The sequence below is a fragment of the Caloenas nicobarica genome, chromosome 19 (assembly GCF_036013445.1).
Source record: "Caloenas nicobarica isolate bCalNic1 chromosome 19, bCalNic1.hap1, whole genome shotgun sequence".
Taxonomy (NCBI): Eukaryota; Metazoa; Chordata; class Aves; order Columbiformes; family Columbidae; genus Caloenas; species Caloenas nicobarica.
In genome coordinates this window covers 4255475-4282859 of record NC_088263.1, presented here as the reverse complement: position 1 = coordinate 4282859, position 27385 = coordinate 4255475, and the positions used below count along the sequence as shown (strand labels likewise).

At 50.7% G+C, this 27385-nt stretch overlaps 1 protein-coding gene across 1 annotated transcript in view; it reads left to right on the top strand.

Moving 5' to 3' along the window:
• ASTN2 (astrotactin 2) overlaps positions 1-27385 on the top strand; it is a 318934-nt gene that overhangs the window by 138809 nt on the left and 152740 nt on the right. The window contains exon 10 of the mRNA XM_065648278.1: positions 236-373. Within this exon, the coding sequence (XP_065504350.1) occupies positions 236-373 (138 nt within the window). The remainder of the gene's footprint in view (positions 1-235; positions 374-27385) is intronic.

Genomic DNA, 27385 nt, shown 5'->3' with positions numbered 1-27385 from the left:
GATGGTGCGCACACAGAAAGCCTCCCTGGACTACAAGGAAGAGCTTGACCATCCCCATGTTCTCCGTGTCACGTCTCTAGCTATGCCTCTCTCATTTGGATGTCAGGACAAGACTAAATGACTAACTTATCCCATGGTGCCACCGCTGCCTTGACGTCCAAGTGGTCAGGTGCAGTAGAAGGCCACCATTCGCTGTGGACACTCTGTTCTTGTGTGACATTTGTCCTTATTTCAGGTCCACCTACAGTTTGGGTCAAGGCTTGTGGCTGCCTGTCAGTAAGAGCTTTGTGGTGCCCCCCGTGGAGCTTTCCATCAATCCTCTTGCCAGCTGCAAAACAGATGTTCTGGTGACAGAAGATCCTGCAGATGTCAGGTAGGAAGCAAATTTCTTGTTTTTCTCATGCTTGAGTGACTACGCTGCTCTTTAAGTTGTTACTGAGGATGAAATGATTTCTATGATAATAAGTTTGATTTATTTTCTTCCAGTAAGAAATCTGATGGGATAGCTCTCCAGGCTCTTTTGGTCCTGATAAGTCTAGACCACACCTATGTATATATCTCCAAAGCTGGCCAGTCCAGTCTGGTAAATCAGTATGAACCTTTGGCAAGGCAATTTTGAAGTGGCTCAAATGTAATGATAGATTGCATAGCTTAAATTGATGTATTTACCGGTATGGTGGTGCTGTCATCTTTCAGAAACTCATGTGTATATCACATCCACCCAGCCCTTGATAAGTCTGCCTTGGTGTTCATGAAGGGTCGAGGTCAAACCCTGGTGAAAGGCCATGTTGCTTGTCCAATTATTATACAATTAGAGGGTTTTTTTTCCTTCCTCGTATTCACTAAATGCCTGGATATTTCTCTGGTTCCTTCCATTTTGGCTAATTTGTATTTTAACCAGATGGCACTGGGCTTGTGACAGTCTGGTTCAGAAATGGGGCTGAACAGGGCATTGCAGGAGGAGAATTGCCCTGGTGGAAGGAGAGGCTGTTTGCTGGGAGAAGGGGCTGAGAGTGGGCAGAAAGGGGGGCGTCCTTTGGAAGAGAAGCCGGGAGAAATGGTTGTCCTCTGTCCCCAGCTGGAAGGGGAGCAGCAGCCTCTGCCTTGGAGGAGGGCAGTGATGGCGATTGGCCTCCTCTGCTGGGTTTACAAGGGTTTAAGCATAAACTACAAGAGCTTAACTTCAATTCCGAAGGTGCGTATTCCCCTCTCCTCCGTTAAATTAAGATTGAACGTGTGCCAGGGAGACTCCGTGATCCCTCCCTCCCTTCTCGCTGCCTTCTCTTGTTGACTGAAGACACAATTTCCTGACCTGCAAATTCTTGTCTGTGTTGCAAATCATCTTCCTGGACACTGGCGGGATCCTCGTGTCCCCCAGCCCCTTCTGTCATTTCTTTTCCCAGAGTGATGGGATGGTGGGTTTCCATTCTTCTGTCCCATCGCCTTGGCAGAGCTATGGTTGGCACAAGTGCCTGCAAAACCTATGGCAGAGCCCGGACTGGCATCCAAGAGTCCTCACTTCCAAGTGTGTTTTTGTGGCTAATTAGCGCTTGTTCCTTTTCCTGCAAAAAGAGACTGATGGTACATACCTATCGCAGTTTGGCTCTCTTAGGGGCATTGTTTTTTCTGTCTGCAGAAGAGTACTGCTTGTCATTTGCGAAGGGTCGCCTTGTTGTATGTTAACATTTTCCAAGCCAAAATGCCAGGAGAACATTATTTCTTGCCTCTTCACATCTTTGTTCAAAGTACCTTAGCAAAAGCAGAGGCTAGGGAGCTTGTTTTCTGCTCCCGTTCAGTGATCGTCTCCGGGCACTGGTCCTCATTTGGAATCTCGGGATGGGTGAATGCCAGGCAGGAGGACGGGGGTTACTGGCGCACAGATTGTTGCCTGCTCCCCTCGTAAATGAAACCCAAAGTGAGAATTTCAGGTATAAATATTGGAGTGACCCAGGTAGAATAAGGGAGGCGAGTTCACGGCACTTGGATCTTACATACAAGAGATGCTAAATTATTAAAACTTTAATAAATGTAATGATAAATATTTGATGTTGAATTATGGAGGGTTTCACAGATACAGTGAAAACCAAAAAGCGATTTCTGCATTAGAACTTAAACATTTCTCAAACGGGCATCGGGCTGCAGGGTCCCGAGCACCCTGGGGTGAGTGGAAACCAAGATGATGCGACCTGAGCGGAGTGTGATGGTTGCAGAGGAGCTAACGCTGGGGCTGTCCAGGTCCACTGCACTGCGTGAGCAGGGACGTTGCTGTGTTGGGTGCTCACAGGCATTGTTGCCTATCTCCAAGAAACTCCTCTGAGATTCTTCGATGCTTTCACGCGATGAGAAAGGTGCTTTTAGAGCTGTTTATCTTGGAGACTCTTCGCTTTGTCCCTCTGGACTGAGACAAGTGTTGGCAGCTTCTCAAGGGAGCGGTAGCGCAGCAGTTTTGGTGGTTCAGATGTCCAGGCGATGACCTGTAACGTCAGACCTACCATGGGAGGTAAACACGTGCTGTCCAACGTGTAGGTGTTCAAACGCAGCCATCCCTCTGCACAGGGACCTGTCCCCGGGGTGGGGGACCGCGGTGACACTGCTGTCCCTCCACGCTGGCAGCTCCTGCAGCTGGTCCTGTGGCGTGGGAGCTCTGATGCTGTCACGTCCTCGTGCCAAGGGGCAGATTCTGGGCTGTATCACACCAGCTGCGACACGGCCGTGTCTCAGCGCCTGGAGTGCCCTGCGTGCTGTCCTGCGACGCTGTGATGGTAGCTCAGAACTATTTCTTCTGTATCTTTAATAAGGAGCGTGCTGCATTCCTCCAGACCTTTCATTAGTCTGACATCTTTTGCCTCCGGGGTCACTTGTCTTGAAGAGTTTAATGGAGGGAAATTGCAGAAAGCCTCGTTTGGAGAAAACAAGTGATGAAGTCTTTACAACTCTGAGGGTTAAAGGTTCAAACGTTGCCTCGTGTTTTTATGAAGATGCCTGAGACTGCGGCAGGGATGGGTGAGGCGCTGCCTTTCAGCAGCTCTCCGGGAAATGCTGACTCCCCGCTGTGCTTCTGGAAGGGATGCTGGGCTTCTGGAAGGGATGCTGGGCTTCTGGAAGGGATGCTGGGCTTCTGGAAGGGATGCTGGGCTTCTGGAAGGGATGCTGGGCTTCTGGAAGGGATGCTGGGCTTCTGGAGGGATGCTGGGCTTCTGGAGGGATGCTGGGCTTCTGGAAGGGATGCTGGGCTTCTGGAAGGGATGCTGGGCTTCTGGAAGGGATGCTGGGCTTCTGGAGGGATGCTGGGCTTCTGGAGGGATGCTGGGCTTCTGGAGGGTTGCTGTGCGATGCTGTTCTCTGTGTGCTGCACTGCTGAGCAGGGCAACAAGCTGTACATGCTGCTTCCGTGGGTGGGAACGAAGGGCCCAACCTTCCTTCTGTGGCTGCAGCCAAGTCATTAGGGAAACTTCCTATAGGCAGGAGCCAAAGGAGCAAACATCCCACTGGAGACGCTGCCGCATGTGCTGGGGCTTGAGTGGGGACAGGACTTTGCATGCAGAACTTGGTGGTGGAGGTTTTAGGGCTGCGTGTCATAAATTAAGCACGAGAGTGCTTGGAGTTAATGAAACTAATATGTATAATTCATCAGTAACCACATTGAGCATCCCCTCATCCACAATGGAGTCTGGTCCTCCACATGATGATTATGTCAGTCGCATGTCTGGGATCATCTTTGCTTGTGTGAGGTTGGACTGGAGGCTGGGTCCCAGGTTAGGCTGGATCTCAGGTTAGGCTGGGTCCCAGCAGCACATCCGCTGCCGGGACAAGAAATACCTCCCAGTCCCACCTTGTCTCACTTGTTTTCAAGACTTCCTTTAGTTTTCCTCTCCCCATTGCTCCCATCCCTTACTCTCATCTGTTTTTCTCCCATAACCTGGTGATGAATGCAGTAGTCTATTTTTTTTTTTTAAGTAAATTGCTATTAAGTGTTTAATCCTTCTGCCGGCCTTCCCTGGACACCTCGCTGTTTGTTTTTGTCCCTTTAGGAGGTACCACTCATCCTGTGGGACCAGGAATCACTGTAATTGTGGCAGTGTACCCTGCTCTGCCCCATGGGAGGACCCACACCCCCAAAGTCTGGATCCCACCACCATCAGCTCCAAGCATCCCCACGGGGGGTGATAAAAGTAATAAAAGCATCCCTGTAGGGGATAATAAAAGCATCCCTGTGTGGAATAATAAAAGCATCCCTTGGGGTGCAGCTGGCTGTGGGGGACCGAGAGGGGAGATAACCCGGGGAGCAGAGCACGGCACTGGCAAATGCCTGGTGGTCCCGGTTCACTGTGCCACCCGCTCTGCAGAAAAGTTGGTAATTTCTGGTGAACGGCTATAAATCAGAGGCGCGAGCCTCAGCTGCCACCTGACATGACATATAGCTCTATCGTTATGGCAACCACAGAAACAAATAAAAGCCTTGCCTTCAGTTGACAAGCCTTTGAGATGTCCTGATGGAGAGACAAGTGTTCAGCAGCAGAATGAATTCTCTTGAACTCGCTGTCGATTCATCTTCGTTTTGCTCCCAAGTGAGCCCCTTTACTTTCTGAATTCTTTACCAAAGTACAATCCACTGGATTTTTTTTTCTTCTTTATTTGTTTGCTATTTTATTTCCAGCTCTCTCGGCGGCAGAGAGCTCTGCTCCGCAGCTCTGCACCTGCACGCATCCCATCTCGTGTCAAGGACAGGAGCTGGGCTTTTGCTCCTTGCTTGTGGCTTTCCTCGGTTCAGCTCTGCCATGCCCTTGTGACACCACCCCTGCCTCAGTCTTACAGGGCTTTTGCAGTGATTTTTTGCAGTGATTTGGGCACTTGTGATTCTGCAAGTCAGTGCCGAGCGCCGTGGTGTGAGGCTCCCTGGGAGCGGAGGAGGCTGAAAAGCAAAATGGATGAGAAAGGCAAAGGGAATCTGGGCCAGGAGAGGGGGAACAGCTTTGCCGTGGCCACGCTGTTGCAGCAGCCCCATGGCTGAGCCTCGTGCCTTGTCTGCAGGAGCGCAGGAAAATGGGTGCTGCTGCAGGTGGGCACCACTGAGGCTCAGGAGGTGGCTTGGGGCAACATTTCGGTGGAGTACAGGCAGAAGCAGGCAGAGAACACCCTGCGAGCTCTTCTTGCCATTCGGTGCAGGAGGTGCCACGGGAACTTGGTCTTTTTTAGCCTCTTTTCTGTCTCCTGGAAGAGAGTGGGCTGTGATTTCTGGGTGCTCGATGCTGGAGGGACCCTCAACCAGGAGGTCGGGGGACAGGGGAAGCCTCATTTTGGGGCCGTTCATCAGCAGGGACTCTGGGGATTTGCCTGCAGAGGCTCTTGCTCTGTTAGTGCCAATAAAGCGGCTGGCAGCCAGTGCCCGTGATGGATGGACGGCTTCACGTGATGGAGCGAATTGATCATTGCATCACCAGGCACAACTTACTCATTTCTGCAAAGAGGGCAATTCATTACCGTGCACATCACAGAGACACAGTCATCCCTGCAGATAACATCCCCAGCGCTCTGGCCTGGGCCTCTTATCACCCCAACATGCCGTCGTCTCGAGAAAGGCTTGGGGAAGCAGCTTGTATTGCTGAACACAGGGATAATGGCAGCCTTTGGCCTCAGCCTCTGCAGGGATGCTTTACATAGAGGCAGCCACCAGCCCCTGCCCTGCATCTGTCAACTTGGCATCATCCTGCCTGCTTGCCAGGATTTTTCCTGCTCCCTGGCTCCCGCTTTTGTTTATGAGAGCAGGTTAGAAGAGTCGGGTATGTCTCACTTGGCTACGGGGTGACTAAATGGAGACGTAACCTTCTGGCAGCCACTAAGGGTGTGAGCAGCAAAATGAGAGATGAATTACGGGAGTGGTGTGATGGGGAAACAGGGGCAGAGAGGAAAGGGGAAAGGAAAAACACTAAAGTTGAGCTGAAATCGCCCAGGGAGTATCTAGGGTAGGTCAGAATTGAAACACGGGTCACCCAGCAGCTCTGGGAGAGTGCAGGGACCTCACTGGTCTCTGATCCATCACTAGCCATGGGTGATCTTTCATGCCAAGAATCCAGGGGACATTTCAGCCCTCCTTCTTTGAGGGCTTTTTTAAATTCCTGCTATGGTAATGCTGTTTGACTCTCTCTCTGTGCTCCCATCCTTATGCAGTCCTGCTGCATTTTTGAGGACTTGGTGCTGGGCTGTAAAACTGCACAGAGAATGATCAGACCTCGTAGGGCTAGTAGATGTAAAAACATTTGGACCTGGCTCGTAGGCAAATCCCTCGTTGGGAGCCCCAGCAACAGCTATGGGTTTGGCAGCTGAGCGATTGCTGTTCCTCTCGTCCACGGAGCTGCAGAGCCCAGGAGGGATAAACAACCCAACGAGCGAACAGATTTTGTTTATATATTTATTGAAACAATTAAAAAACTACGATACCCGCCAAATATGCAAATGTTGTCTCACATCAGAATTATTCCCTTTAATGTTTCTGGGATCTCCCAGCACAGAGTGGCAGTTGGCATTGGACTCTGCAGCTGCCCCTTAGGGCAGATGTGCTGCTGTAGCCATGTGTCCGTCTGTCCAGCCGCCTGGAGCAAGGTCCATGGTGGAGCAGGATGCTCAGAGGGCTTGGAGGGGGAGACGGGCTCTAAACCACCATGCTAATGTGTGTGCTTAGCAGAAAGGGAGATGCAAGGCAGCGAAATCAAACCTTGGGTTTCTCCAGTGAAAGTTATCCCGTCCCTGTTTGATGGTGGTGGTTGTTTTTATGTCCCTTTCTTTGCTTCTTGTTAAACATCAGCCAGAGCATGCTTTGTAGCTGCCTTTTCAAAGTGCAGCCCTGTGGCCTCCCTGTTTATACAGCCTGTCTGTACTATTTTTCCTGAATTGCTTTTTTTTTTTTCCCCACCCCATCTGAGTTTTTTACCTTTGCCTTTATATGCATCTCCTGCCTGTGAAGGGGACTAGAAGGTTTGTAGGTGGGAGTGGGACCAAGCAGTTTGTCCAAGCTGGGGCAGCAAGGACCTGCACCAGGCTTGGGACAGGGAACTTCTGCTCTCCTCCTCCTCTGTAGTGTTTTTGGAAAGCGTCAGGCCTCTGGGGATGGACACAGCGGTGCCAGCCAGCACAAATATTTGGGGGTCAGCTCTGCCCTCTCCCATTTCAGATCAAACCGACCCACATCTCCTTCACCCGGTGCCAGCCGAGAGCGTGTGGCTGCCCGGCCGGTGGGCTGGCGCTTGGAGTTGCACTCATGGGTCACTGGGGACAGGAGAGGGACAGCGGTGGAACGAGGATGGTGGCAGCAGCAGGAGGGACAGAGTTCCCTGGGTGCCTGGGGAAGGATGCTCTGACCCCCTGCCCTCTCTCCCAATGGGCAGTTTTGTCCATAAGGCCCCCAGATGCTTCAGGGCAGGGTGGGATGGTGGCCGTGGTGCCGTCTGGACCTGGACGTGCAGCTCTCCTTCAGCTTAGCGGTGTCAGTGGGAGGTACAGTCCCAGGTGGGGCAGTGACATTGGGAATGGGTTAACACCTTTTCTTCACCTATTTCTTAATGCAACTTAGTAGAAAGAGCTGGCACCTTCCACCAGCCAGTTCTGATGAGACTTCAGGTGCCTTAAACTTGCCTGACGTGGACCATGTCTGCTCCTCCTTTCTTGTTTTTATCTCCCGTAAGTACCATTGGGTCACTTCATCCAAAGGACAAAACTGATAAAATTCAGCCAAGCTGAAATGTTCCTGGGAGCGTGCCAGGGACCTGCGACAGGCTCTGCAGCCAGTGCAGGAAGGAGAAATTATCTCAGTGGAGAGGATGGGAATGGAGGTGGACATGAACAGGAGAGCTTTGTCCTTCTGCTTTAAGAGCACCATGAGAAGACGCTGTCCCTTGCAGGCTTGGAAAGGAGTCTTGGGGAAGATTAAGGTTTATTTGTATGGGCTTTTTTTAATTGCTGAAGGGAAGAGGGGGATGCACATGTTGCTGCAGCGGAACATCATTCTTGCTGTGGAGGGATGGGGGAAGGCAGCTCTGTGCAAACCAGACACAAGCGAGGGGCAAAGATCTGGTTCAGCCTCACCCCAGGGCAGGCACGGGGGACATGGGGCAGCCACAGTCACGGCCAGTGAACCGGGACGGCCGTGCTCTCTGAAGATTAATGAAGTTAATTAGTTTCAGCTCCTGCTCCTGGGCAGCTGGGGCCAGGGTGATGTTTCCGTCGGCTCTGCTGGACTCGGCGCAGTGCCCCGACACCACGGCTGCTGCCCCCGAGGGATTTGCTCCGCTCTGGGACATCACCCCGGTTCATGGTGTGATTTATTAAGGCCAAATGCCCTCTGTTCGTCCTGCCAGCCTCGGGGCAGCAGAGGAGCCATCGGTGCAGCGCTTTCCAGGCAGCTCAGAGTAACTTTCCTCCTGCCATGCTGGTCTTTCTCCTTCCAGGCGGTTTCCAGATGCAGGAGGGATGCTCTGCAGGCTCTCCCTGGTCCCCCGACCTCCAGGCACAGGACAAAAAGCAGCTCAAAATTAGATAGACATGGTTTAGAGACAGCATCAGCCTCCCACAGATGGTGCACCCTGTCTGGCGTTGCCCGTTGGCTCAGAAAACCTTTCCGTGCTTTGCCACAGCTGGACCGAGTGTCAGCTGCAAATCGTCGGTCCTTTGCCTCCGCTCTGCCCACGTTTTGCATCATTGTTCCTTTTTGTCTGTTTATTTGCCACTTACTCGGCTTCCGCTTTTCCAATTTAGATGTTTATAAGTACCTGTCAGGTCTTTCTTCAGTTTCCCCAAAGCTGGCTGCTGGCTACAGAGCAAAAAGCAAAAGCTTCTTCGAATTTTTCTTGCTGCTCCATGTTTAAAGCTCAGAGGTCCGGTGGGCAGTGGTTCTTTCCTGAGCGCTCCGCTGGAGTGTTTTAAGCAGAATATTGTTTTCGGGGACTAAACCAGAGTATTGCAAAGCTGGAGAGGTTTGGAAGGAGGGCTGGGGAGTGAGCAGAGGGGGAAAAAAAAATCAAGAAAATTAGATGAAGCCTTGCAAAAAAATAATCCCATCTTGGGAATTGCCCTGCTTTCACTGCCTGAAGAATTACTGTGCCATAATCAATTCAGCTCTAGACGTTTCCTGCGGTGTTTTTGATATAATGAGGTGCTATTGGCTGCAACCAAGTGCCTTTTATCATAACGCAGAGGTGCGGTTGGGGACGCGCTGCCGTGCCATGTCGGGGCTGGGTGGAGGCAGGGAGGGCAGCACTGGGATGGAGGGATGGGGATGAGGATGTGATGGACCACACAGTCTGTATATAATTCATCTAGCACCGGAGGAATTCATTCTCCACCGGAGGAAAGGAAAGTGACTGGTATTGAGCAGGCTTTAGAGGGGAGGCAGGTCGGGGGTGAAGAGCCCCCAGTTACATCTTGGGCACATTCAGGTCTGTTGGCATCACGGCTGGGTGGGTTTTGCGGGAAGAACGTTTTCTTGTCTCCTGCAAACGGGAGGTCCAGGTGTTGCATGTGGGGGTTTGTCTCAGGTATCGCACAGCCAGGTCACTCAGTGCAGACTGATGATGTTTTGCCTTATCACAATCACTGAATAGTTTGGGTTTAAGGGACCTTCAGAGCTCCCCCAGTGCCCCCCCTGCCCTGAGCAGGGACATCTGCACCAGCTCAGGTTGCTCAGAGCCCCGTCCAGCCTGGCCTGGGATGTCCCCAGGGATGGTTCATCCACCACCTCTCTGGCCAACCTGGGCCAGGCTCTCACCACCCTCAGGGCCAACAATTTCTTCCTCGTGTCCAGCCTGAATCTCCTTCCTTTAGTTTAAAACCATCACCCCTTATACATAAGGCAAAACTGTCTCAGGCTGGGGTAGTGTCCCCCGATGCTGCTCACCCTCCCAGCTGGTGGCTCTGCCACAGGCTGTCCCCCTGTCACTGCCTCGCCACGGCCACCCAGCCCTGCCCCGGCACCACGGGGTCTCTCCCAGCAGCAGCTCGTTGGGAGCCGCGCTGAGCCCCACAGCACACAATTAAACACCAGCTAATACTTGCCTGCTACTGCGAAGGTCTTAAAATGACATAAGTGACGAAGCTGAGAATTACGGCAGGATACTGTGTAAATATGCGCTGAGCTTTTGCAGTGAGAAGTCTCTTTGTTCAGTCCACATTTCTTTTTTTTTTTTTTTTTTAAATCAGTGCATATCAAACACAGATGGGCCAGATGGGCCAGAGCTGGAGATGATGGCTCTGAAGTGTGAGTCCTCCGGAGTTGGACAGAACTTGGGGTTAACGATAAAGTTGTGGGTGGTTCGATAGAATCATGGAACAGTTTGGGTGGGAAGGGATCTTCAAAGCCCATCCAGTGCCCCCCCTGCCATGAGCAGGGACATCTGCACCAGCTCAGGTTGCTCAGAGCCCCGTCCAGCCTGGCCTGGGATGTCTCCAGGGATGGGGCATCCACCACCTCTCTGGTCATCCATCTCACATCATCCCTGCCTGATATGACCGTAGGCAAACAGGAGTCCATCCTTCTCACCCTTCTGCCTGGGCGGTGGGAGCCGGGTTCAGGGGAAGGACCCTCCTGTGTCTGTGTTAGTTTGACTTGGTGCCATACCAGTGGGATGACATGTTTTTTGGGGGGGTGAAAGCCATAATTTATGCCCAAACATAGTTCATACATGATACTGATAGTCAAGAGTGGCTGCCATTGACCTGAAGGGCTTTTTGTGGCATCTCACTTGGAGCTTGTGGAGAGTTACAGCCTCCCCCTTTCCTGGTGAAACTGGGATATGCTGCATCGCAGGCAATTATAAGCAGAAACCTTCTCTTTTACTGAAGCCTGCTTTGTAAAAAGAAAAAAAAAAAAAAGGAGCTTTTAGTATGAAAAACTTCATTGCAGTAAAAATAGCGCCTGGCTTGCTTCTGAAGCGCAAGTGGGCAGCAGATGGGCTTGGAAGCAGCAGGGTGACCGGGTGGGGGGACAGTACCTGTATTTGGGGAGCAGCCATGCTCATCTGCTGCCTGGCTCCAGGGTGGGAAAAAAAAAAAAGCAGAAATTCCTGCCAGACTTTGGCGCTGGCAGACTTTGCCCCCAAACTCCTCCATCCTCCGAGGAGAGCACCGGTGTGAATATCAGATAGGATCAGTCCCCAAAGGGCTCGAGAAATGGTACTGAAAGTTCCCTATCGCATCTTCCAGCAGAACCCCAAGGCTGCTGTGGTTCGGTCTCCAAGCCACCTCGCAGTTTCACATCAATCCTTATCCATGGTCACTTTGCTAATAAATTCCCTACATCAGTGAAATTATATGTTGATGTCCAGATGGATCAGGTATTTCCCTTTCCTTAAAAAAAATAATAGAGGTCTCTGGCCCCCTCCCTGCCCCATCCCAGCGCAAAGTCCCCCCAGAGCCACCCAAGACAGAGGGGTTCCTGCCTTCTCCTGGTGACAGAATCAATACCAAAGGCCTCCATTAGTATTGTAGGAATGGCAGAGAAGATTGACTGCCTCATTAGCAGGCATCGTGTGAAACTCTGACAATAATTAACAACTCAACGGTCTTATTTGCTGGCCTATCACAGAAGTATTCAATCAAAAATGTAATTTGCTTGACGCTCCCATTTACCATAAAGAGAATATTCCTTCGAAGTTTTAAATAGACTAATTAAGAGGGAAGAAATACAGGGAAAAAAATTATTAACAGTATAGTTTTAATGGGAAATTACTAGAGCGTATTAATAATGCAATAACCATTTTTAACAGCTGTCTGTCAGTTTGTGGGCCGGGGTAATTAAATTAGTCACTAAAGGGTTAGTCAAATTAGGTGTCGGAGAGCAGCGCTGGGGCTAACGAAGGTGCGTCAGGCTTAATGCTCTGGCACACGAAGGAGGACGGGATGCTGAAGGAGGATGGGATGCTGAAGGAGGACGGGATGCTGATGGTCATGACAGGTTCCCTCTGAGGTCCCCAGGGACCAGGCAGGGGGAGCCCCTGGTCACCCCAGGCACCGACATCTCCCATCTTGTTGGTTTAGGTGAACCTGTTGTGCCGATTGATGCAAGGAGCAGGGCAGAGCTGCGCGTTGGCAAAGGGTGGGTCGTCACCGGCAAAATAATAACGGGAAAGAGTCTTATCTGAGCATGAGCGTGGCACAGGGTGGCCTCCGTGACGTCTGCTTCAGCCTGATGCTGCTCAGTTTTTAATCTCTTTCCGAGAGCCAGAAGGCAGCTGTGCAGGGGTTTTTTGGCAGTTGCTTTCAAGGCTTTTATATTCTGTGAGTTTCAGGCTTGTGCTCCCCCTCTTCTCCCACCCTTTGCCCCTCTTGAAATGAATCCCAGTTAATTTTGGATGTTGTCGAGCCTGGAAACACATCTTTCTTGCCTCCAGCCTATTAAAAAATATATTTACAGCTCCATAAAGCAAAGCCAGCTGTCAAGGTAACGTCCTGCTGGCTACCCTGTGTTCAGGGCGGAGGGTAAGGATTTAGGGAGGTACTTGCTTGCGTGATTGCAGGGAAGATTTTAAACCCAACGGAGAGGTTTCTGGCTGAGGAAATCATTGTGTCCAGCCCAGGGAGCTGTTTGTGGGAAGCACGGTGCTTGTAGGACTTGGGGTGTTCAGGTTCCCAGCCAGGGGATGGTGCTGCGATGCCCCGTCGTTCTCTGCTCCCTAAATCAGGATGGGGATGCTGGCTGCTGGGTCCGAATGGGAATGGATTACTGCTTCCAGTGTGGGTTTTTTTGAGATTTGAGATATTTTTCTCCATTTTATATTGGTGAAGTAAGACCCTTTCTATAGTGTGTTCATGTGAAAAAAACAAACCGACACAAAGCAGTAACCCAATCCCAGAGAAAAACCCTTCACCCGTCAAGAGGAACCAAACACTGTGGTGGCTGGGGTGTTGGAGGGTGTAGCGGTCTCTGAAACCATGGCCTAAATCATGCAGAGCGAGGACATAAATTTCCATGTATCAGCTAAATGTCTGGGCTATTTTTTGGGCAATTTTCTTGCTCTCATTTTACAGAGAAGTGCTCTCGAGATTTGAGATAGATAGAGGTGATGGCAAAGCCTGTGCATTCCCGTGAGAAGTTTCCATTTTCATGAATCAATGCTTTTTTCTTTCTTTTTACGTAATTCTTTCTCCTGTCATCCCCATTTAAAATTTAAGTTAACTATAGAGAAAATCTTACCTACCTGAGGAGGACTTTCTGCTTCTCTTTTAATATCATTAAAATAGATACAAAGGTAGCAGTTGCTTTAGCTGGGTGATTTTGGGGGAAAATATGCCCCTCATGGCACACGGGGGTCAAGTAAATACCCAGCGGAAGCAGCTCTGGTGCAGATGTTGGCTTTTCAGATTATTTCAAGGGGAGAATCCTGGGAGAAGGGAAATGGTAAAACCCATCAAAGCCACCAAAACATCTCAATAACTGCAAGACAAATGTTCCTGCCCGTATTGCAGTGGGGTAGGCGGCCAGGCTGGGCGCTTGGGTGAAGGCAAGCCCTCCTCTTCCTCACATGTTGGAGAATTACAAGCTATATAGATTATTTTAATGGCCGTATGACTTCCAACTGTGCCTCCACCATCTGTTCTTCCCCAATTACGGATGCAAAAACGCAGCATGTTTCTCCATTCCGGCAGTAGAGAATGAAATATAAGCGCCGTAAAAGGGTGTATATTCTTTCAACAATGTAGTTGGCGCCTACGATATTTTGCTCACACTTCCGACCTGCCTCGGTCGGGATGCTCCACCTGGTCCCTCTGCATCGCTCCCAGCCAATGCTTGGATCCGTGGTGGCGAAGGGAGCCGTTGATAAAATGAAGAGGCTGGTGTGATACGTGGTTTGTCTAAGCTGTGCAGGGCAGCTGAATTATTAACGCTGACCAAGCATCTAAGTGTTACAAAACTCAACAAGAACCTCTTACCTCCGGCACGGCAATAAACAGGATTGAGGCACAGGGAGAGGGAGGGAATTAAGACAGGACATCAAAGACTAGATTCCTTCAAGTAAATCATGCCATTGCTTCAGTAAAAGAGACCCTAAATGTTTTATTAGGGATTTTCAACAACTACTAAAATTAAGATGGAAGGGATGAATTATTAAAAAATAGATTAACTAAACTAGCCTCTGAATTAAACATGAAAGGTACCTGTCGGGAGCGACGTGGCCAGCGTGTGCTGCAGCATCCAAGCCCTGCAGCGGGCATGGTGGGGGTGGCCGGGCGGAGAGACGGTGCTGGGGATGGAGAACCACGGGCTGCTCCTGCGGGTTGGGGTTGCATTGGCAGGACACAGGAGGGGTCGGGAGAGCAGAGTGTCAGGGGCTGCACAGGCATTGAAGGAGAGGTTTCTGCCTTGGAGAGGTGCAGGCTGGATACATGAGATCACGGAATCATAGAATCATTTTGGTTGGAAGAGACGCTCAAGATCATGAAGTCCAACTGTTACCCAACACCAGCACTACCCCGTGTCCCTGAGAACCTCATGTCCGTCTGTCCAACCCCTCCAGGGATGGTGACTCCCCCACTGCCCTGGGCAGCCTGTTCCAATGCCTGACAGCCCTTTGGGGAAGAAATTGTTCCCCAGACCCAACCTCAACCTCCCCTGGCGCAACTTGAGGCCGTTTCCTCTGGTCCTGGCGCTTGTTCCTGGGGAGCAGAGCCCGACCCCCCCTGGCTCCAAGCTCCTTTCAGGCAGGTCAGAGATCAGAAGGTCTCCCCTCAGCTCCTGTTCTCCAGCTGAACCCCCAGCTCCCTCAGCCGCTCCCATCACACTCATGCTCCAAAATGGATGGAGCAAAGGAAAAAATGTTGGCCCTCTGTTAAATAACGCAGGAAACCTGGGTGCAAAAAGGTGACTTACCTGAAGCAGTTGAGCCAGGAACTGAACTTTCTTTTGCTGTGTGCTGGTCTGGTGTTGCCAACTCAAAACCTTCTGTGGCAGTGGAGCCTGGCTACGGCCCGGGGGTTGCGGCTGCCACTGGGGACTCTGCAGCTGCCCCCGGGTTTGATGCTCAGCGCAGGGTGAGGGGGGCTGCAGGTCTGAGAGCCCCCGGGTGCTCCCGCAGTCCCTCCCGCCAGCACACCCCGGGGGACGGGAACACAATTTGGGTGATGCTAACAGCTGGGCACAGCTGGCGCTGCCCTGGCTGGAGCAGGGGGGTCTGTCCCTTCCTTTGCACAGCCCAGGCACCCCGTTCTGCCCCCAACTCGCTGGGTGCCTGTAAGCAGGCGGTTTCAGTGTCCTGTGCTACGTTTTTTCCCACCTGTCAAATAGAGACAATGTATTAATCACTTCTTTAAGTGGCCGTGTGATCTGAATTTGCTGTTTAAGTGCCCTTGCAGTGCTATCTGTCCTGATGCTACGCATGCAGGGCTACGGCAGCCCGTCAATGTAAAGCACAGGCAAGAACAGGAGGTGAAGAGCTGCTGTTGTCTCTGCTTTGTTTCGTTCCAGCTCCCAGGGGGATGGGAGCATCGTCTCCAGGTGCTAAGCATAAAAATGTGGTGGAATTTCTATTTGGTTGTTCTCCCTCTCTTTTTTCCTTCCCCAACACGTTCAAAGATCTTATGTGCAAGTCTACCGTCGAACTCATGCAAATGCCAGCGGTAGTACAGCAGCTGGGAACAATTCACAGTGTCTACAGCAGCACTGCTTTAAGGTGCACTCTGATGGAACAAGCGCAGGCTTCATTCATAATAATAATAAAACACTACTTTGCAGTTATAGGCTGCTTTTTATCTTCACAACTCAAAGGAGCATTAATTAACTGCGCGGCACGGTGGGAGGTAGGTAGCTGTAGTTGTCCCTGTTTTACAGATGAGGAGTCGGGAGCGTTGACACATCCTGTGAGTTGCCCACGGTTGTGCGATAATTTGCCATCCGAGTCTGCAGCCGATTCCGAAATGCCGGCTCCTGCTCGGGGCTTTATTCCTGGAGACGCTCTCTGCTCGTCTCTGGTGGCAGAGCAGCCCCCTGGGGGTTTTGAGGTCATCTTCATTTCTTTTAACCGAGTTTGGGTTTGGATAGATAGCGGGTGAATATTGCAGAAGTTGAATTTGAGTCTTCTAATGTGAATTAGGGCAAATGCTGAAAGTGAGTTCATTGCCTTCAGGCCAGCCATCAGGCAGCGTTTCAGCTTTGCGGTGCTCCTTCCATCAAGAGGAAGAACTTGGAGAAATAAGTTGAGCTCAGTCTTTCCTGTGATTCCTGCTTTTTGCAAATATGTATGGAGAAGCTTGTTTGGATGAAATGGTAAAAATACAATAACCAAATGTTTTCTTGCATGTAAATCCCCAGATTTGCCTCTCCAGTGAGCTCTGCCTCCACAAACTTCCTACTTGACTCTTTTTCTAAGGGTTACACCCACAGAGGCTTGCTTCTGCTGCTGCTTATTGGCTGAAAAATCAATGTTTTGGCCCTCGTGTATGTAATCGAAGAGGAGCCTTGGCCTGTATTTTGGGAAAGCATTTGTCTGAGAGCCTTTGGGTAACCCTCACCTCCCCTTGCACACGGCATTGGGTCGGCTTTGCCCTCGGTGCAGCCGCAGGGTGAAGCAGGTCAGGCTGCGGGGTCACCCTGGGACGAGGAGCGGGATGTCGGGGAGCAAGCTCTGAGAGCCCACACGATGCTTGTAGGATGCTTCTGGCATCCATTGGATCTTGATCCACTGCTCCTTGCCCTGGCAGGAGGGTCGGGGGGTCCGTGGGGGGAGCTGGGGCCCCACACGTCTCTGCACGTCTGTCTCCGGTGCCTTTCAGAGGAAGCAAATTGTGTCCTCCTCGTCCCCGCGGGCAGAACTGGGATTAGCACGGAAGCCTTTCCATTTAGTCTCCGTAATTAAGATAGACACTCAACTAAAGGCGGCGGGTGGAATGTGATGGGCAGGAGGAGGGTGCTCCTACAGCGTGCAAATGCTCTTCTTGTCTGTCTTTTCCCCCCCACCCCATTCTGTTCTCCTGTCATCAGTCTCCTGTTGCTAAATGTGCAGCCACAGAGCAGGTTCCCAGGCAAAGTCCCTCTGATCGGCTTTGACGGACCTAATTAAGCAGGAGTAGTGATGACCATGTCCCGCGCTCTTGTGCATTGCAGTTCAAACTGAACATCCTTCACCATGACATTGGCAACTGAAACGAACCTGATGGTTAAGATCTGGCTGGCCCGAGGTGGGGGATGCCGGATGCTCCCATCCCACGTGCCTGCATCTCCCATCATCACCCGCAGGCTTGGGCCTCCAGTTCATCCTTTGCAACCTCTGCCACAGCGCAGCTCTTCTAAATACCTGTGATGTGGGACACTTAGTGCCAGTAACTGAGCTCAGGGAAGAATCTGCCAGGAGGCATAGTCTCTTATGCCTTTAATAAATGCGTATATTCTTTATGTTTCACTTAATAATGCGACAGTGCAAAGGTTTATATATAAAGGGAGGGTGTCTGTTCTGGGATGCTTGGTATGAGAGAAGCTGGAGGAGCCCCGAGTGAAACTTCGAAATCAGTGTGTGTTTGTGTGTAAGCAGGGTGCTGCTGAGCCCCCAGGTGAAACACCCTTATGTGAGATACAGATGCACTCTGCTTCAGCCTCTTTGCCTTTTAACCCTCTCTCTTCCTCAAGTAAATGATGATGTTTCCTATTCCATGTTCAACTCCCCACTCAATTCATCTTGTTTATTGACTCAAGCAGAAAGTCAATGTTTTCTTCATCTGCCATTTGCGTAGATGGCAGCCAATTTGGTTCAGCTGGAACAAAAATGTATGCACTGGGGTTCAGTGCTGGATCTTTCTCCCTTTTTCTTTAAAAAAAGCTGATTATCCTTTTTTTTTTTTTTTTTCTGAACGCACCTGGCCCTGGACACAGCTTGGCATGTGATATGGCTGCAGGCAAGGCTAAAATTATACAGCAATTACCCTGCAAATGGGAGAGCCGGGGGGTCAGCTGGTTACAGACGGGTGTTGCTGCGGCTGGGGCTGTCAGCTCCCTCCCGCTGGGTGCTGTTTGTTTGTGAAACCTTGGCCTCGGGAGGTTTCATGTGCATTTGAAGCTCTGTCTCTTCCTCAGAAGTTTGAAAGCGATGCTTTGCAGCCGTCACCTGGATCGGAGATTTTTGGTCACCGCGCTGTGGGCTCCCGGGGGCTGTGGTTTGCAATGTGGGGGTGACAGGGGACAAGGAAGGACTTGCTCGTGTCTCCACTGGAGTATTCGTGAGACTGCAAAGCAGGAAAGGGTCATTGAAGTGCATTGAAGAGAGCTGCCCCCCACACAGGTCTAAATACAGCTTCTGCCCCAAAGAGTGTGCACGTTGGGGACCGCGTGTGGCTGCTTGGAGGTCTGTCCAGGCAGCAACCACTGACGTGGTGGCAAGCGAGGTATGGAGCATGTGGCATCTTTGCAGAGGAGATACAAAACCAACCCTCCGGGCAGCATGGAAGCAGTTTTAGGCCATAGCCAAGGTGATCTAATGGGTTGTGGCCACCACACAGGGTGGTCCCAATGTGCATCGCTTGCCCCGTGCCAGCAGTGGCCTCTCTCTGATCCTGGGCTGAGCTTGTTCAGGGATTTAAACCAGCAGAAACCCCTCTCCTTCTCCGTGCTAGGAAATAATTTGCTCTCAGATGCCCACATCTCCAGTGAGATGCGTCGCTACCAAAGGCGGTGGCAGATCACAGGTGGTCCTCACCTCTGGAGATCAGACCCATGGAGATGGTGTCATCGAAGCGCTCAGTGAGTATCCAGGTTACCAAGGAGGGTGCTGCCCTGTGACAAACCCAGCTGTGCTCCAAGGAGCTGCTAATGGATGCTGGACACCTTGGAAAACACAGTCTGCATTGGGTGCCTAGATAAGAGCTGAGTCCTTTTAAAAAACCTGCCCACATGGACAGAAAATCCTTATGCAAATCTCTCCCTAGGTATAAAATTAATTGGATTCCAGCTTCAAAGACTACTTTTGGAAATGAGCTGTAAATAATCTAGTCGTGCCTCAGTTCCTCTGTCTGCGGACATTCACCTGGCTTTTTCAAAGCCAGCGAGCATTGCTGATAGAAGGTGCTATATATAGCAGCAAAGCTATGCATATATGTATACATATGCTAAATGCATCCCTAGTAACGGACTCAGGTGTGTGGTGTTTTCTAAAATACATCTTATGGGTTTGGTTCTTCAAAAAGCTCTAGTTTTGCTTCGCAGGGGCTCTAACCCCTCTCTCTATGCAGCCGTATGTACCCCCATGCCGGAGGGTGCTGCTCGCCTGGTGCTGTGGCCGGGAAGCAACGTGCTCAGTTCCCCAGGTCTTTGGGAACCTTGTGGTCCCTGCGATGTGGGGGGGGTTGCTGAAGGTCACCCAGCTGTGTGGCTTTCAGGGGGGTTCAGCTGGATGGAGCTTTATTGCAGAGCCTGGTGTTGCTCCTGGAGCTGCACGGCGATGCTGAGCTGTTACAGTGTTATGGGACTCTCCTCTCCAAGGGCTTTCCTGCCCCTGGTGAGCATCTGAGCATCTCATCAGGACAGGGATCTCCAGCCCTGACACTTATCCCTGCCCGTGCAGAGATGCCTGATCCCTGGCACCCGGTTTCCCAAGGGCTTGACACCGTTCCCAGTGGATCGATAGGAGCATCTGTGAAAAATCAGGGCATGGATGTCTGATCCTGCAGCCCTCGCCATTTCCTATTTAGCTAATCTAATTCTATTGGCATTTCTAAAGCGCTTATCACCACCGCATTTAAGCACTTTATACGTATCTTGAAAAAACCCCAATTGCTGGGTAATGAGAGCGGTCGAGTCTGGGATGTGGCTGGTGCCGGTGCCTGGGTGCAGGCAAACAACAGGCTGAAGGATAACCCCCTGCCTCTCCCAGTTTCCTTGCAAAGTCCAACTTTTCCTGAAATTCCTCATGAATTGCTACAAAGTCAGATCTGTGAGAGACCACCAGAACAGAAAACTTGCCCAAAATACCTTTGAAAGCCGTAAAAGGGAAGGAAAACCCTAGTGACTCATTCCTGCCTAAGCAGATGCTGAAGTCTCAGCCCCAAACTGGGATTTTCCAGCTCGCCATTGCAAAATGCTCATGATGACCATGGACAGATGCAGTTCCCTGTGCCGGCTACATCCTCAGTGCCCGTGCGATGCTGTGGGTCACCTCTGCCTCCCTGGGGCTGGAGACAACCTGCTCATGGGGAGCCGTGCCACCCCAGGGATGTGAGCTGGGATCCTTCCAGTTCCTCTCTGCCTTTCTGGCCCCTCCGAGGTCCCCCCAGCAAGGAAATTCCCAATTTGTAGGTAGGTCAAGCAGGGTGGAGAGATGGGAACACAGCCAAGCTCTCTTTTGAGCTAGAATACGTGTATGTTTTAAATAGGAAACATCCTTTAGCTCATCCCAGGCTCATCCCTTTGGGATGACGAATGAGCGGTGATCTGACATCTTGGTTTGCTGATGGCTGATGATTTTGAAGGGTGAAGACAAGGGCAAGGTGGCTGGATGCTCAGTTCCTCCCTGGCATCTGATCGCGTCTGCGTGTCAGGAGCAGATACGGGTGAGGTAGTGAGGATGTGGCCAGAGCTCATCACGGCAGTGAGATTAATGACATTTTCCGTCATGCCACATAGTGTCTATGTGAATCTGTATTATATTTGAATCAACCCAGGCAGGGCTGCAATCTCTGCCTGGTACCAGGGTGGTCTGACCCGTCTCATGATGTTTTCAGCCTTTAATAATTTAAGATGAGAGATCCCAAGCCTTCTGTCTAGGCTTTTGCTCGATTGCTTGTTTTTTTTCTGAGATTTCTTTTTCTCCCCCAGGCAAAACTGTTGCAGAGGATTGAGGCAGACGTTTTGCGGAGGGTCTCTCTTTTACAGGTGCAGAACTGCCTTAATTTGGCCAACTTAAAAGCGCTTTTGAAAAACATGAATCGCTGCACGTGGTGTGAAGTCTTGTTAGATTTTAGCAACGAGAGCCGGCAGCAATCCTCCATGCCCGAGCATCCCTGCTCCACAGCATCGACCGAGGGCGAGGGAGAGCGGCACAGCTGGCCAAAAATACAGAGTGTGGGTCTAGCGGGGAAGGGAGACTGGGGAAATGGAGGAGAGGAATGGGTTATAAGAGAGGATGGGGATGGTGAGCGGGCAGGAAGGTGCCTGCCCAGGCAGTTTTGCCCCAAAGATTGCTCTGCCCTCAAAAAGCTGAACGATGCTGCGTCCTGCAGCTGCTGTTAAAAAATGTCGTATTTTCCAGGCTGAACACCTTTCCCTTCCTCCCTGCCCTGAATAAAAGCCCCATGAGGCTTCTCTTTAGCAAATATTACCAAGTTTGCAAAACTCTAAAGCCGGGAGGTGCCAGGGTTAGTTTGCTGTGCAGCCTTCAGGCAGCCCCTCTGTGCATATGCATTATGAAACTGTCTTTAATGGCATGATCATATCCTAGTTTTTCACCTTTGCCTCGCTCAGCACAGCCGATGTACCTGCTCTGGGAACGATCTGCATTAATATGGAGCTGTAAAAACTTCAACCGAAGTCAATGAGAGCTGTGCTTTGAGCAAGGGAAGTGCCATTTAATGCTAAGCACTCTGAAAAATCAAGTCTAAATGTCTCAAATTTGGTGCACGCAATGTAGTGGATGTTTTTTACATTACCACTTCTGGGCCTTAGCTCCCCATCTGTAAAACGGGGGTGGTAACAGGGAGACTGGGAACTTAATCCATTTATTGGTTGTAAAATATTGCTGCTTTCTGGTGTTGAGCAAAGAATCAGGAACCCATGAGGAGCTGAGTAATTGTACATGCACAGCAGTGTCTGAGTACAATAGAGTAGGAGCTACACGTCCTCCAAGGAAGGGAAAACAAGATACTGAGAAGCTGCAGGTGAAGTTGTTTTTAGGGTGCAGAGAAGCCTGCGGATGTTGATAGGTACCCAGGGGTGGGGTTTGGGATGCCTACATGCTGAGCTCCAGGTTGTTTCAGGCACCCGGACACCTGGTTACAGCTCGGCACCGTCACCTTTGGTGCCTGGGGGACGACAGGTCCTGCAGATAACCCTCCTGTGTGTGGTCTTGCAATCAACACCTTCAATCAAAGTGCATAATTTCCAGACACTGAATTAAGGTTGCCTTGGCAACTCTGGTTGTCGCATTTTTTTAAGTTTTGTGTATGTGACATTGCAGCCTTTCTAATTTCCTTTAATATACTTTTTCTGCCTGCTCAGACCTGTGCGTCCCCACGTTGGGTGGCAGTGGATGCCTGACGGACCTCGATGTCCCATCAGCTTTGCAGTGCCCATCTGCTGCCGTGGGCTTTCCTCAGACGCTTGCTCTGGGTCTGTGTTGCACAGCTGATGTTCCGCAGGATCCCTTTGCCAGTGGAGATCCCACCATCCAGGCAGAGACAGCCTGGACGTGGCCTTGGAAGTATCTTGGGTGCTCTATCCCAGCACCCTGCAGAAGGTCTCTCCAGCAGCACCAGCGAGATGGGCTGGTTGTTATCACCGTGTTACCTCTGGGCATATAAAACACCCCTCCAGTGGCTGTTTTTCATTTCTAAATTTAAGCCAGAAATGCGTTTACAAGTTCACTATTTTGGAATGAATGTTTTGAGAGGATGGGATGGAAGGAATTGCTGGGCAAACGGAGCTAGTAAAAATACTAATTAGCATAGAGAAATCATTTGATAATTTTGATGTATGTATTTTTTAATTATGCTTTGCTGCCTTTACTGATAACCCCTGCACCAACAGCGTGATCCATTTTGCTAGATAAACATAATACTTCGTGAGTTAATTAGTGCGCAATTACTACCAATTAATACATACTACTACTACTGATGCCGTGTTGAACAAGCAGATTCCACTGCTATTAACTGTTTAAATTATTAATATTTGGAGCTGCCTCGTCGAAAGGCTTTTATTGGTATTTGCAGGGGTGTGAGGGTCCAAGGTGGCTCCTCAGTGAGCCTAGAGCTTTCTGTTCCTGGTGGTCTAAAAGTTACTTTTAAAATTCTTTAAATTATTAAGATGTTGAAACTGTGCTTTCCCCGTGCCTCTTGTTTACTGCCTTTTTTTGAACTTTTAAGAATTCACATTATAAAGTTTTTATTTGCAGCTGAAGTTTGGAGGAGCAGTGTAGGGAAGGGGGCAGGTCAGGCTCATCTCATAACTTCGCATGCTTCATGGGTAAATAACTTAATAACTAAAGTTAATAAAACTGAATTAGGTATGTCTGGCTCTGGCTGGTGATATGGTCGGCAGAGTGAAACAGATTCCTTTGAAGCTGAAAACATCAGCTGGGATATTAGGAGCGGTTGTGGTAATAGCAACAGGGAGATGCTCTGCTTGTCTTAACTGCAGAACGGGATGGTGGGGACATGAGGGGGGCTGCAGTGGGGTGGGGGGTCCCAGCGAGCCCCCACTTCCCCCAGCACATGCGTGCATGCGATGGGCTTTCCCAGCTTGCTTTTATTCCGGCGTGGTTGGTTTTGCTTTGCTGTAATTAAATTTCTGGCCCTTCTGGTTGCTGAGGTGTGAGCTTCAAAACACTCTGGCAGAGCGATGGTTTTATTCAATCTCTAGCAAATTATTGAAGCGTGGTGGGGAATTTTTCACACTTTCAACCTCAGGGTTTTTGGGAGAGAGTTTTTGCAAGTGTTTATTATAGTATTACCACAGGAAGTGAGACTACCTGGAAAATTTATAGTAAGCAGCTCATCAGCAGTGGTGTGTCAGCATAGCTCCATTGAAATACCTTCGCCGTCATCACTTTAAGGATGATTTCTCCCAGTTTAGGACCTGCATGATGGTTTTTCTTGAAACCTTCCAGCGCTATTAAGTTGGCCGAAAAGTGTTTGTGGGTGCACTGGGGCAGAAACTCATTTTTTCTGCATAAAATAAGAAATGCATGCCATACACACACAGCTTCAGGTACCACACTAAGAAACCTGTTTGAAGGCATGGACATAAGTGTACCAAAATTTCAGATTGTGAAGTCCCTTGGTTAGAAGCTGCCACCAACTTGTCAGGTCGTCCAATGCCAGGGCTGGAAATTAACTTTTCCAGAGCATCCCAGCTTGGTCAGTGCATGGATGGACTTGCTTGGGGGACTGCTCAGGGCTCGGTGCTGCATTCACTACAGATGCAGTAAATACTGTAGTGGGTGCAGGAGGGGGTTGTAGAGAAAACGGTCTCTTGTTGCAGGCAGAATAAAAAAGAAAACGGTTCAAATCCTGGAAAAAATATACCCCTTTGTCTTTAAATTGGAGACCACTTTTCTGAAATGACCATACATTCATCGTAATTTGGGCGTATAGTGGCATGGTCCTGTGTGCAGAACAGCTGAGCCTGTGGTGCAATCAAACCGGGTTGGAATTGTGCTGTGAGCGCAGGAAGTGCTAAAAGTACTAAAAATAATTTTGAAAGTGTCTCCTGTTGGACATCCAACAGTGGTGAGCACCTTTATTCCTGATCTCTTGTTGCCTTGGCTCCTCGTCTTAAGCATTAAAGAAAAAATACCTGGTGTAGAGAAACTATGAGAATAAACGAAGGTTTGTGAGGTGCTGGGGGTCCCGGGTGGTGGGTTCCCAGGGGCAGGGCTGGCTCTGCCAGGGAATGTCACATGCTGGGAGTGGGTCTGGGGTCATGGGTGATGGCACCTCGGGGTCCCCAGGGACCTGCCTGCAGCCAGGGTCCCATCCCTGCGTGCTGGTCAAATCCCGACAATTCACTTCTGACCGCTGGGCTTTGCAGATGTCATTTGTATTTTGTTGGTTATATGTAATGCCTGTATAAAAATGTGCTTATGCACTTTGCACGCACCCTCAGCTGGGATGCACGTGTTGGTCGGGCAGGCAGAGCCTTTGTGCCCGTTTCTGTGATGAATTTTGCTGGGCATTGCGTGAACATGCCGAGCAATTCCCAGCCTTACCACGGCCAAGCGCTGCAGTGCAGGAAGCCGGGGACAAAGGACTGGGTTAACTTTGCTTCTGCTGTGATCTGTAATTCCCCGTCCAATTTGGTATTCAAGCTTGCAGCTGAGAGCACCTACCCCTCCTGACTCACCATCTTCCACCCAGCATTTGCAATTTCTGGCTGGCGAAGAAGTTTCCAGGCAGAGCAGAGGCAGAACCGTTTGCACAGCAAAAAAAGCTCGTGCAGGTCCCGCTTCCACCGATCCCATTAATATCTTTGAGGTGTTTAGTCTGCAACTTGAGGAAGAGTTCGGCAACCTCGCTAATGGTTTCAGCGCTGGCCGGATTAGCAGAGGAAGGCAGGGGTTTAGTGGAGGAAAAGATGTGAGGGAGAAGAGAAAAGGAGCGGAGGAAGGCGGGAGTGGAATAGGTGAGAGCACAGGTGATGCTCAGATGGAGCATTTACTGGGGAGGAAATAACCAGCTGTTACAAGTCTGGGCTTGTGTCTGGGGACTCCTCAGAGGTATTTTTCCCCAAGCTGAGCATCCAGCTCCTCCTGGAAACTGCCCTGGAGGGATGGGTGCTCGGCTTGAGCTTTTGGGAGTAGAAGGGGCAGCCACAGCTCCCACATGAGCATCCATGGGGCAGAGGGTGAGTGTCCCTCTGGGTGGAGCCAGCTCTGGGTGAGATGACCTAATGGGACAAAGAAGAAGGGTGAAAGGCAGGGAATGTCCAGATTTAACCCCTGGCTGGGCATAATGGGAAAAGGAAGCAAATTCTGCACAGGGGACACCTCTCCGATGGGCTCTCAGCAATGAGGAGACCAGCCCTTTCTCAAGCCTTGCAGCACAGTAGAAGTTTTGTGGCCAGAGCTGGTCAAAATTGCTCAGGCAAGCAGCTGTCGGGCCGAAAATGCAGAATGTGGGTGTTGCTCTGCACTGCTTCACGAATGCATCAGCTGCGAAGCTCCCTGTTGACCGGGGTTTTGCTGACGGGAGTGGGAAGCAGCGTGAGGTGCTGGACACCGGACACCCTGGCTGGGCTGTGTTGGGGCGTTTTGGGTTCCTGCTCTGTACCGGTTCCTTCCCTTGGGGTGAAGCTGCAGGTGACACAGCATCACGCCTTCTGCTGCTGGTGTGCCCTGACTCTAGAAACTCATGAACCTCAAATCTCCCCCCTGATCCCTCTCCAAACACAGCTCGGGGAGCAGATGGTGGAGCTGCACTGGCTTAGTCCCCAGCTCGCATCCTTTTCTTTGTTTTGCTCAGCCATGGTTAACTTTGTAAGACACCGAAGTCTTTAACTATTAGCAGGCAATAAGAAGGGGCAGCTGAGTTGGATAACACCCGCTAATCCCCTTCCAGGATGAGCTGGAGAGAAGAGCCACTGTGAAGCTCAGGAGCTTATGCTGAGCTGAGTGCTTTGGAAGCTTTGAGAATTGCCTGGTGTTGGTATTTCATGAATAAATAACCCCCAGTGATATTTGTCACTGAATCTGTTTTATTAATGAGGGCCTAGAACAAAGTGGGAGGATGGAGAGAAGTATTTTCGAGGGAGTCGAGGCGAATGTGGGTGATGGGAGGTGGCAGGGGCTGGGTGAGGATGGGTGCAGGTCTGCACCCAGGCTGGTGGAGAGCCCTGCTGTTGTGCGTTGCACTGGCTGTTTGTGGCAATAGAAAACGTTAAAAACTGGGCTTTTACTGAAGCTATGTGCTGTCAGTGCGTCCTGGCAGAGAGGGGAGTTCATTTCATTTATAAGCGTATCATCTGGGGGTCTGCGTGTGTCTTTGGGAGGGCTGGAGAGTTAAAGAAAGAGCCTGTGTGTACGTTCATAGACATGCCCGTGCTTATGGTGAGAATCGGACACCAGAAATCAGGCCATTTGCTCCAAAATGCCCTTTTCGAGGGGACCTAGCGTCTGTTTCAAGGTAATGAGGAATCGCTCGGCTTGATCCCTGTGGTTTCGGCACCTGGATCCGGCCAGGGCCACCGGCAGCTTCTCCCGGCTCACGGGTCTCACCGCAGAGTCCGTCTTCTCCATCCTGCCCCGTCAGAATGAACCCCAGGTCACTCAGAGAATTTCAACACAGATAGATGGAGAAGAGGAGAAAAGAGCTGTTCTTTTGCAGACAAGTCATTACTGCAGGCAACGTGATTCATCCATCAGGGCTGGTCTAACCTGGCGTGCTCGGGCGGTGGGGAGGGACGGCTGTCCCCTGCGGGCACCGTGCAGTGGTGACCAGATGCTGTCATCGCTCCTCCGGTGTCCCCTGCCTTGTCGGCACTGCCGGCTCTCCAGGGCTGGCTCTGGGATTTGGGGCTGCGGTCCCGTACAGCGGGCAGGGAGGGATGGGCAGGGGTCACCGCCGGAGCCGTGTGGGTGGAAGATCATCTGCTCCGTCCCATTGTCGCTGCGGGAGGCAAGTAATTAATTATTGCTCTTTACCCCCTAAAATTAAACGGAGCCGCTGAGGCTGGCAGTGCCGAAGGCTCAGCTCTGCCTGCGCTGAGCTCGGC